The 11,330-nt window shown below is 46.9% G+C and overlaps 1 protein-coding gene and 1 long non-coding RNA gene across 2 annotated transcripts; both read left to right on the top strand.

Moving 5' to 3' along the window:
- The first annotated feature begins 1,490 nt into the window (after nucleotides 1–1,490).
- On the top strand, nucleotides 1,491–2,804 carry LOC146757625 (uncharacterized). Its single transcript, XR_014936112.1, has 2 exons — nucleotides 1,491–1,629; nucleotides 2,644–2,804. It is a non-coding gene; the product is annotated as an uncharacterized LOC146757625 (long non-coding RNA).
- Nucleotides 2,805–3,987: 1,183 nt separating this feature from the next.
- Nucleotides 3,988–10,826, top strand: LOC146757624 (uncharacterized). Its single transcript, XM_085520700.1, has 6 exons — nucleotides 3,988–4,110; nucleotides 8,175–8,283; nucleotides 8,375–8,476; nucleotides 9,185–9,328; nucleotides 9,853–9,994; nucleotides 10,180–10,826. The coding sequence occupies exons 1-6, from the start codon at nucleotides 3,988–3,990 to the stop codon at nucleotides 10,274–10,276; spliced, it is 717 nt and encodes a 238-aa protein (XP_085376826.1). The 3' UTR covers nucleotides 10,277–10,826.
- The last annotated feature ends 504 nt before the right edge of the window (nucleotides 10,827–11,330 follow it).

Here is an 11,330-nt window from a genome sequence, read left to right as displayed (position 1 = left end):
CTTATTTTCCCAGGATTTGGTGAAAAGTGAGAACACGAAAAATACAAAATCTATCATGGCTTTTAATTCACCCTCTGCAAGTGACGAGAAAATGGTTGGTTTTTGTTCTAGTTTTGAAGCTAGCTTGGGACTTCCTGTAATTGTGTGGTCACACGGAAGAAGCAGTGTCTTATCCTTATGTGTATACCTGAATGGGAATCTTACATGCTTATGAGCTCTTCCTATTAAATTCCATAAGCTAACCAAAGGGCAAGTCAGTCTGTCCCCAGAGCGTGTAATGGCTGTACTGTGTAATGATTTGGAGGGAAGGATATTGCACACTGAATAGTTGGGAAGAGAAGCTTTAGTGTATTATCGTGTGCTTTTGTAAGTGAAGCCCTTGTATTAAACTAAGGTTCATATCATTAATATGCATGGCAGTTATTAAAAACAGATGTTCACATGTGATAGCAGTATCCTTGGCATGGTCAGAGTATGAGTAGTAGATTTTTCCTATCTGTTGTCTTCTGTTTTGTATGTTTGTTTGTTTTATGTAATTAGAACAGCTTATGTAAGAAACAACTCCACAGCTTGGGAGCTACTTTTAAAGAAACTACTGCCTTATTAAGAAACTTTAAGAAACGTATGCCTTGAAATAGCTGAGATTTTGACAACTCCCTAAAGGGTATAAAATTGTCTACATTACTTGCCGTTGTGGTATCATCAGCATAATGAACAGAGGTGTCAGTAGTAAAGCTCAAAATGTCAACTTCAAATAACGTTGAACTAAAATGAAGTTTAAACAATGCTCTTGTTTCACATGTTCACATCTCTGTTGAACAGAAATCCGGAAAAGACTACTTCCTGAGAAAGCGAGTACATGCTTCAAGACTGACTAAAAAGAAGGATGAAACACTGCAAAAAGTTGGAGATTTTATTCAAAGCTCTCCTTCTATTATACACTCTAAAGGTTGGTGTAGAATAAGTTTTATTCCATGTTTTCTAGACATTGTAGAATGGCTTGTTTCTGCTGTAGGCTATTAATGTATGTGTTCTTAGACTTGTCTGCCATGTTAAGTTGTCCTTTGATTTATGAAGTAAATGCATTTATTCGTCTCTTCAGAGATTCATTATTACATTTGTGAAAACCTACAAGTATACAGAGAAAGTTGGTTCTGTCTTGTGCTTCTGTCAGCACGAAAGTTAGGCCTGTTGTTTAACTCCTGCTGAAGTTTCTGACTTCCAGCGACTTCTGAGCCATGATTGTCTTTCATAATCCATTTTAATGTGTGCTTTAAGCTGCCGTACCTGAACCTATAAACAGTTTCAGCTATAGAAGCAATAAAGAACCTCGACGAACAAATACAATTTCTGAGTATTTTCACTTAAATTTTACGTGTCATTTATAAACCAAGTTTGTTACGAAGCTTTTTTTGCATTCATTGATTTAAAGACTCACAAAACCAGTAAGCTGATTGGTTTATGTATCAAAACAAATTTCTTCTAGCCAAGAAGCTGATGTCAGCAGTAAGTTCTCCTAAATCAAACGAACCTGAAAGTCTCGAAGAAGGAGAGACCAAGCCAAAACGATCCAAAAGGAAGCTGTATTCCACTGTCGTTTCTGGCCCTCTAGATATACCTGCTTCTTCGGTAAGCGATTATACTGTAGTCTTGGCTTAAAATAAACTACTAAGGAGTCCAAACAGACTGGAGGTTTCATCTATTTGCAGGAGGAGGTTGAAAGTACTGAGGTATTTCTTTATTCTACTAAGTCATTCTTGTTGGTCTTCCTGCTGTTCTGTTTTATTTTGTCCTCAAAGATCTCTGTGTTTGGCTGGCTTACAGTTTACTAAGTAGGTGATGTAGCAATCACGGAGATGTCTTCTAATTTGGAATCATAGATAATTTCAATGTGTTGGAGTGGGATTATTCTACTACACGCTTTTCTAGAGCACAACTTACACAGCTTTTTAGGTATGCTTAAACTATGATCTCCTGTCTAAGCCAACTTGCAAAGGATCTGATGTGCCAGTTTCATGACTCTGTCGGCAGCTATTGTGCTAAGAACATTCTTGCTCTGTTGAAACTGCATCTTTTAATTATATTAGAGTCCTTTTTCTGTTCAGCAAAGTGATCATTTGCCCATACTGTAATATCCCTCTGAATTTTTTGATGATTTGACAAATGATAGGGGCAGAAACCAAAATGTTATATTTTTTTTGTTAGAGGATGAAGAAGATGAGACAATTTCTTTTCTCACTGTAGTTCTGAGAACATGGAACTGAACCGAGAACTGAAATTCTGGGCAAGTCATAGCTACAGGGATTGAGGCTAAAAATGTTTTCTGAACGCTTCATGTTTCACAAAACAAGTATTATAATACTCTTTTGAAAACAAGCATTTCAAAATGAAAGCTGCCTTCAGGCTTTCCTCAGATGTGTGTGCTTTTTTAAGATAAACAGGATTTTGTACATTCTCCATATTTGTTCCTTGTGATTAAGCTGCATTAAAATGATCTCGGTATCCCATAGTTTTCTGAATAAAATATAATAAGCAAATGCCATTCTGAAATCCATTTAGGGGAAGAAATATGTTTGCGTGGGTCAAGAAGAGCTTGTCAGTCTTGTGCGAAAAGATGAGTAACTTTTGAAATGTTTTCTTCAGGAATCTGAGGAACAAAAGAAGGAAAGTGATCATCTGATCACCAAGCGACGGCTGAGATCCAGAACAGCTAAAAAACCTTGAAGAAGCATGTTTGTTCCCCTTTCTCAGGACGTACTTTTATCGTATTATTAAAACTGGTTGTTAATAAACAGTAACAGTTACTCCGTTGTGTTCTTAAATTTGTATATAGGTGTTTGTTGCAGAACGGCGGGAGAAAAGCAGACGACCACACCTGTCATTGACATATGATCAGCGAATCTCATTTATTCCTTGGCTGTGTGTACCTTTATAATACGGATCATTAGCTCATACATATTGCAAAAGTGGAGCTCATCATTGGTTCCCAATTACATACCATCCCCGAGTATCTTAACAGCTTGTTGTTATCAACTGAAAGCTACTCCCTTGCTGAGTTCCCAGAACCATGGCTAGTTTCTCACCATCCCAGAGCATCTTGTTATTCTCACTGCCCTTGCAGGTGGCATGACTGTTAGATTAACTGCACCTTGTTTACGACCCTTCTCAGCTAACTAACTGTAAAAAAACACTCTCTACACATGATAAGCATCATTTCTGTCCATGATTAGAAATTAGGTCCTAGTAATTGATTTAATTGCTCTGCTATTCTTACGGGATCCCCAGTTAAGGAATCAATTTCCTCCTTGAATCTCCTGATTTCTCTGCTAGTAAAAATGGCAGCTTAGCATTCCCTATTTTCCTTTGACCTAAGGAGACTTCCCTAAGAGGATAATGTGAAGTATTTGTAAGATTAGTATTAGGGAAAGGTGAACTCTCCAGGTCCTGTTTACGCTGTTCCAGTTCCCTCAGTAATTGAGAGTGCATCCTCCCTCTAGGGCCCTGCATGGGATCAGCAGCTCAGCCAGTCCCCTTCTCTGGAGGGGTTGCTGCTGCTTGCATTGATCTAGAAATTGTGGGGGTTGAGGGGGGGGAGAGGGAATGTATCTAAGGGATCCCATTTATGATCTTTCTGCTTTTTTTTTCTTTTGAACTTTGACTCCTTGTGAGGAACTGTTACTTCTTGCACCCATTCAATGTCATAAGCCAATTCTTTTTCAGAGAAGGGAGTATTACTGTTTACATATAAATTCAAAGTCTGACAAACCCAATCTTTGTCAGACCCCTATTTTGGTCAAAATAATGATTTTCCCTATAGTGGCTCTCTAGGCTTTTTGTATACAGTATTTAAACATCTTTTTCGTTATCCCCAGTTTTGGGATTATTTTTCCAATTCTGAAGCTTCTCCCCAAGGGGCTTATCTTCAGGCACAATTCTGGGGATGCTTTTCCCTTGTACTTGGCAGCTCCTATTCCCCTTATCTCCAGAATGATGCTGCGAACTACTCAGCTCACACGATTCTTGGATTTAGGGCCCATTCCCTCTGGAGTACCTCGCTCTGATTCTCGGATTATTAGGGGTGTGCTGCTGGCACTTCATCAAGTGCACAGGGTACCATACAGCAACAGCGCGCTCCCAGACTCACCTGAGTCCCAAGACTCACCTGAGACTCAAGAGACCCCCCAAGGCAAGAATTAAATTCCCTTGCCTCTGTCTGTGCACGAAATTACCGGGACTGCAGGAGTCAACACCTGTGCCTTAGCTTTCATAGAGCCCATCCTTTATGTAACAGTTTCCTATCAGCCATCCCAAGAAGTCACCTCACCACCCAGGCAGGACCGCTGAAATCAATTGGGTGCACCTCTCCTGTCCAGGAACCCCAAAGAGGCGATAATAATCCCAGGCCAGCAATTGTAGTATTGATATGATGATTTTATTCAAAGTCTTTGTTAAACAAAGAGGGAAGATTATGGTATGCCCTATAATCTTGAAATACCTCTTGGTCACCCCCATTTACAAGATGATCAATTAAAATCTTATACAATTAATGAATGGGTGCAAGGAACTACAAGAAGGATCTGATTGCACAGCAGTCCCCATTGGAGATAGCAATCCATAGGGTACAGGCAGGGGATGGGGTCCTAATAAAAACTTGGAAAGAAGCTACACTAACACCACAAGGGGAAGGACCCTATGTTGTTCTATTTACTGCAGAAACAGCTATTCGAACCGCAGAGAGAGGATGGACTCATGCCAGCCGTGTTAAAGGACCCATCGGTGACGAGAAGTGGGAGGTAGCTCCCGGGGGTGATGACTTGAAACTCACACTGCGACAAGCCCAATGGGTATTCCAGGTAAAGGCTTCCCCTGAAGAACACTACTGCTGCTGAGAAGAACTAAAAAAACCCCTCGTAGCTGGTTGCAACCCAGTTGACAAGTGAGGCAGAGGAGTGAACTGTGGGGAAAGATGGGCCTTAGGGGTATCCATTGGTACTTGGGGATTCTCACAGTGATCACATTTTGTATAGCAGCACAACGCCACCCACACCAAGCTTCCTTACATCCCTGTGTGACCTGGTACCTATACAGCCCAGTCTAAACCAAAAGGGTTACTATTTTTGCCTAAGCTCAAACCCAGGGAGGGGATACTGTAACCACCCAGGCTCATATTACTGTGCCTATTAGGGATGTGAAACTATTGCCTCAGATTGGGCACCTGGGGCTGGGCAGGATAAATATCTACAAGCAGGGCATGGACCCTATGGGTGCATACCTCATAACCGAAACCCACAGTTGGGAAGATGGGCTGTGTGGGGATTAAAGACAGAGAGAGAGAGAGAAACATCTGCCAGCAACTATGGATAAATGTAACAAATCCAGATAACCCAGTGTGGCTGTTAGGGAAAATATGGGGTGTAAGTGACTTGCGGAATCAAACTGTATAACACATAGATGGGTTATAAAGCAGGTATGTTTATTCCAGCGCTGGGTGCAAGGGGGATAGCTCCACCAGACTTGCACACGGACTTGTAAAATCGTGACACAGATATAGGTACATCTCATACATAGTCAATGATTTCTCAGAATTCTGATACATATTCAATAGTTGTTTAGCATGCAGACCCCTCTTGTTCTTATCAGGGGGATGCAACTCCTCTTCTGGTATTTACAACATCTATTCTCCTCCTTGCCTGATGTCTTCCGTGAGGTCTCACTCCTTATCTGCATCCTTCCTGCTCTCCCAGGCCCCTTGTTTCCTTTAAACAAAGAGGGAAGGAAGGGAGGGGTGCTCTGGGGGGGGTATGGGAGGGGTGGAGGAGGGTTGATGTCAGACTGTGAAATCGATTTTTTTAATCTTAATTCTGCTTCAGAAACAACATCTGATTCCCACGCTCTCTGCTTGGTATTTTGTCTTTTGATGCAAACACGTAAGCCCCATTGGTGCCTGGTTCAGCAGTTCAGCTTCCTTTGCGCCCTTTGCCTGGTTGTAGGGAAGGTGGCAGGCTCTGATTCAATGAGGGTGTTGTATGGACACAGTATTTATCGCCATGTATCCAAAGGTGCAACAGTTTCTGGAAACCCAGGTGGGATCCTATAGGTGATGGTTCTCTCGCCACCAAGCATCCAGTTGTCAGCAGTGGGTGAGTTCACTGGGACTTTGGGGATGGGAGGTGCCAACTAGCAAGCCTTCAATATCTGCTACTAAAATCAGACTTGGAAGCACGTTACACGTGGGAAATACACTTGGTGCAGGAAAGGGGTTTTCCTTAGCCATCAAAAAAAGATGAAACTGCAGATCTATCAACAAAAATGTAAGCACGTGACACTTGACTTGGCGGGTCTGTGGGAAGGTCAGCTTCTCCGTGTTTGTATTTCAGCCATCATCCTCCACACTGGAGAGGATTTATCTGCTTGGCTTGCTTAATTGCAGCACGTTTCAAACGCGTGGATAACCTGTGCATATTGCGTCACTACCTCTGTGGCCTGAGGTGTTGCACCAGGCTGGAAATAATGCCTTCTTGGGGTTGTTGAAGCTCTGCAAAAGTTTGCCAAGCAAAGTTGTGGATGCTCCATCCCTGGAGGTGTTCAAGGCCAGGCTGGATGGAGCTCTGGGCAGCAAGACTCTGTGGGTGGCATCTCTGCCCGAGGCAGTGGGGCTGGGGTTCTGAGTTCTTCACTGTCCCTTGCAAGCCAAGCCATTCTATGATTCTGCATTTCTATGATGTAAGCACCAGCTCCACACAGTCCTGGTGCAGTGCATCACAAGAGCAGCAGCCTGCGGGGAGCCACCACCCGGAATCACAGAGATGTGAGGTCACAATGCCCCATCCTATGACTGTGCTGAGCTGCGTCATGAGCTCACGAGGCCTGGCTGCAGGCTTGGCTCAGTGCGACACTCACTGTGGCTGCAGCGGTGGTGTTGGAAGCGTGGTGCAAGTGTGGGGGCGGCCATGGACCCTGCCCGCCTTGTCCTCTTCCTCCTATTGGTGGCCATGTGTTTCCAGGAGAGCTGTGCTGCTCCGTGGCGAGCATGGGGAGCAGGTGAGTGGGTAGAGATGGGACCCAAACTGAGCAGCGCTGGGAGCAAGAAGTCAGGCTGTGTCCCCACGGCCCTGTAGTACACTTGCCTGGGGCCTGCCTTCCATGGGGGTGTTGCTGGGTAGGGGGTGATGGGCAGCACTGCAGGAGACGGGCAAGAGCCCGTGGCTGCGCTGCTCCCCAGGGCTGGCTCCAGCCATGCCAGGCTGTAGCTCTGCTAATTGCTGGCTGCAGCACAGCCTTCGTCCTGGGAGATGCCCGGGGAGAGTTCAGAAGAGGCGTGCTGGGCGTGCATGAGCATTTCTGCTTCAGGCTCATGGCACTCCCCAGTTTCCAAGCCAGAGCCCCAGTCCACAGCCCAGGGGAAGAGACAGGTGTGCTTTCCTCCAGTGCCTCAGTGTGACCTTGCTGTCCATCAGAGGCCTCCCAGTAAGAAAGCCCTGGGGGGCTGCATCTTCTTCCACGTAATCTGTGAGAGATGTGGCACGTGGCCCGGAGAGAGCACTGCATACGCTACCAGGTGCCAGCCTACGGGTCATCCCGTCCACCCTGCAACTTTGGAAATCATGACCTGAGTTATTCTCCCATGCCCCACATCCAGTTACTGAGGGAGAAGGAGATCACACCATATAGTGTATATAAGTGGGGACTTATCTCATCTGTTCTTGATTCTAGATGATGAGCTTCGTGCTCCCTTTCCAGATGCTCCTTTGGATCCGAACTTCATGCCTGTGCCTGGGGGACAACCCAGGGGTAAGTTGTGAGTGTCTGTTTCCTTGGAGGCTGAAACGTTCATACTCTCATGGTTTACCTGGGTGCAATTTTACTGGAGATCCTCTCCATGTCTTCCAAGCCTGTTTGTGCCCGGAAGGGTTTGCACAGATGAGCCATGAGTATTTTTTCTCTCGGAGAGCTGCAACATTTCAGTGGGAAGGTTACCGCTGCCCCTCTGCAGCTGAGGGAGCCCAGACCTTTGTATTTGGGCTGTGGCATTCCCCAACCACCGCCAGACCCTACAGGTCACTCAGGGAAAAGGAGGCCCCCACATGTGCCGGAAGCTCTCCTCACCTGTGTCTGATCACACTTGTGTCTGCAGGCCCTCCCTTGTATGCTCTGCTACTCAGTTGATGCTGTAGTGTGTGACTAAAACTTTTCATGGGTCTTTGGTTGCAGAAGTGCCCCCAGTGTGGGCCTTGCCCGGTCATCGGTTTCCTCCTGTGCTGGAGCCCAACTGGAATCCCAGCAGTGAGTACTCTGTCTTCACTGACTTGGCTGACTTGCCACTGATCTTCAGATCTTCATGCACATGATATTTAACTTCATACATTCTGTTAAGGTCCGGAAAGAGAAGAGGATGAATCCAATCGAGGAAAATACTCTCAGGGCTCATCCCGTCTCCTGAAGCGACTGCTGAAGGAAATGGAGAAGGCAGAGCGTGGTGGGTATACTTCAGTCTGTTCACTGTGGGACCTGGGAAGCTGAGGTGTGATATACAGGTGTGGGCAGGCTGTAGCCTGCACAGCAGGAAGGGATGGGTCAGAGCCGTGCTGCAGCCGTGTTCCGTGTATCACCTTGCAGGTGCTGTCAAGCACCAGAGCTGGTCTGCTGCCAGATGGTCTGCATCCAGCCAAGACCCAGAGGCAGCTGCTCCCCCAGCACAACCATTACTTGTCAGAGCTGCTTTGTGCAGTCATTGGCACCCAGATGGCAGCAAGTGGCAAAGTGGCAAGTGCTGTTCTTCTGTTCATCCAAAGCCCTCCGTGCAGCTGAGCAAGTTCAAGGCAGGAGGAGCATCCCGAGCAGGGTTGGCTGCCTTTGCTAATGCTGGAAATGAGGTGGAGATGCTAATTCTGAAGGCTTGGACTGTGTGTTAGAGCTTGGATTTCAGCCTGCAGCTACCTGGCTGTGACGGGCTGGTGACAGCACAGTATGTGAGGGCCTTGCACAGGAGCTGATTTCTCAAGAGGTGTGAGGGAGTCAGCATTGTCCAATAGCTGGGAGGGCCCAAATGCCCTTGGGTAACAGAGGGGCTCACAGTGTACTTGGGGGGGGGCCTGGACTTTACCTGAGCTCGGGATTGGAGAAGCTCAGTTTTTGATGAGGGCACGTGACATCCCAATCCTACTGCCCTGCTTTCTTTCTAAAGGAACGGACCAACAAAGTGAGAGGGATGCACTCCAGGAAGGTGGATATCCCACACTGCCGGTCCCGGATGCGCTGCAGGAAGGTGGATATCCCACACTGCCCGTCCCGGACAGAGGAATGCAGGCAGCACCAACCAGCATGCCAGGTAATTTCTGTCCTATGGTCATACGGTGTCACGAACCAGAGTCACTGCGTGCCTGCAGGCTCTTGCTGCCAGCTCTTGCACACCAGGTCAGCAGCCAGACCTGAGCGTGTGAGCATAGAGCACATGTAAAAGAAGCAGGAGTGTTTCTCCCCTGGGCTGGCTCTGGCTGTGCCCTGTGCTGGCTGAAGCCTGACCTTCAGCCTGGGGGGCGTCCCACAGGAGAGCTCAGGACACGCATGCCGGGAAAAGCGTGAGGGATTCTGCTCTGTAGCTCTCCCCACAGACCAAGCCCAGACCCCAGAGTACAGCCCCAGCTCTCGGCCCAGAGGAGGACACGGGTAGTGCCTGTGCAGCCTCTCCGTACCCAACGAGAGGTGGAAGCAATCCTTCTTGTCCTCCGGTGCTTCGGCACCAGAGACGGAGGCACCCACTGACAAAATGACCTCTTGGGTCCATGAAGCACACTGAGAGATTATCTGTAGCACAGCTGAAGGTAACGTGGGACATTGTCTCATTTTTTCCAGGGATGAACACAGGCAAAAGCACAGAGGCTGCTGCTCACACATCTGTGCGGAAGCGCCACATTCCGGTGACGGTCTCAGCGATGCTGCTGCCTGCGCTGGTGCTGGCCGTTGGTGTTGTGATATGGGTGCTCAAAGACTACCTGTGAGTTGGCCTTTCCCCAGAACACCTTATTGCTGCATTTGGCAATGAAGCATTTGTGGTGCCAGGATCCTGGACGGCCAAATCAGCCGCTGGCAGTACACTGCCAGGACTTAGGTTGCAAAGTCTTTCAAGTTTCCCCTTATTTCCTGTCACTGAGTAGTGCTTTCTGAAACTCATTCTCACAGAGCACGCAAGAGGGAAAAGAGAGCAGCAGAAGCAGCAGATGGAGCTGGGGAAGGCAACGAGACAGACTCTGACCCAGTCAAACAAGAATCTCCGTAATAGCTCCAGTCCGTTCCATTCTGCCATTGAAGAGGCCCGAAGTCTTCAAGGTCATCTGGAAGACCAGGAGCTTGAACTGAAAGCCATGAAAGAGATCCTTGGGAACAGTCCTGAGTGCTGCCTTCTGTCAGAGGACGGCCCTGAATGTGAGAGCAGAGCTTTTGTCCTTCATCCTGCATTCTCCAGGACAGGTATCACCAGCAGTTTGAAGATTCTTAGCTCGACACAGCTACATTCCTGTTGAGGGTCCTAATGAGGACCCAGAAAACGAGCTTCCTCTGACTGCCGGACAAAACGTAATGTCTTTGGAGATGTGGGTGAGAATGGCTGATTTCAGGGAGAGCTGACAGATGGCACAAGAGGACTGGTCCCTTCCAATTTGGTTGCGGAGCTTTCAGTTGATGAACTGGATACACCTGGAGATCCTGTCAGAATTCCTGCATTGCTCCATCTGCAAGACTACCATTGCTCCACTCAATGGAACAACTCGATGTTGAGCAGAATGTGGTTGAGCTCCTTCGGGAACTCTCTGAGGCGACTGACAGCGGAACTGTATAGCTTTATTGTATATTAAAAACAACCAAACAACTGTCCCCTCCCTCTCCCTTCCCCTCGCACCCCTCCACCCCTCCCCCTCTCCCCCCCCCCCCCCCCCCAAAAAAAAAAAACCAAAAAAAAACAAAAATAAACCCTAAAAAACCAACAAAAAACAACCCACCCTCAATAAAACAAAAAACCAAAACCAATTAAAATCTCAACGCTGTTCTTTTTCTGGGATACACTGAGGTGACGCTTCTTCTAGCTTAGACTTTGCAATGAGTTTGTGTCACGGAGTTCTCTCTAGAGCTCACTCGGTGACAGTGGGAACAAACCCAGGGAGAGAAGGAACAAAGAACCTCCCCTCTCTAACAGTGCGGTGCGGCGCGGCCGAGAGGGGAAGGGAAGGGAGATTGTGAATGGGTCTAGGAGGGAAAAAATGAAAAAAACCCAACAATCTGAGAATGAACAGCAGTTTAACGAACCCAGTGACACTAAACAACAATGATGTTGCAGA

Source organism: Coturnix japonica, chromosome 20, assembly GCF_054131305.1.
Source record: "Coturnix japonica strain WE chromosome 20, WE-NBRP24, whole genome shotgun sequence".
NCBI lineage: Eukaryota > Metazoa > Chordata > Aves > Galliformes > Phasianidae > Coturnix > Coturnix japonica.
Note: the sequence above shows the minus strand (reverse complement) of the source record. Positions and strands in the feature narration are given on the sequence as shown.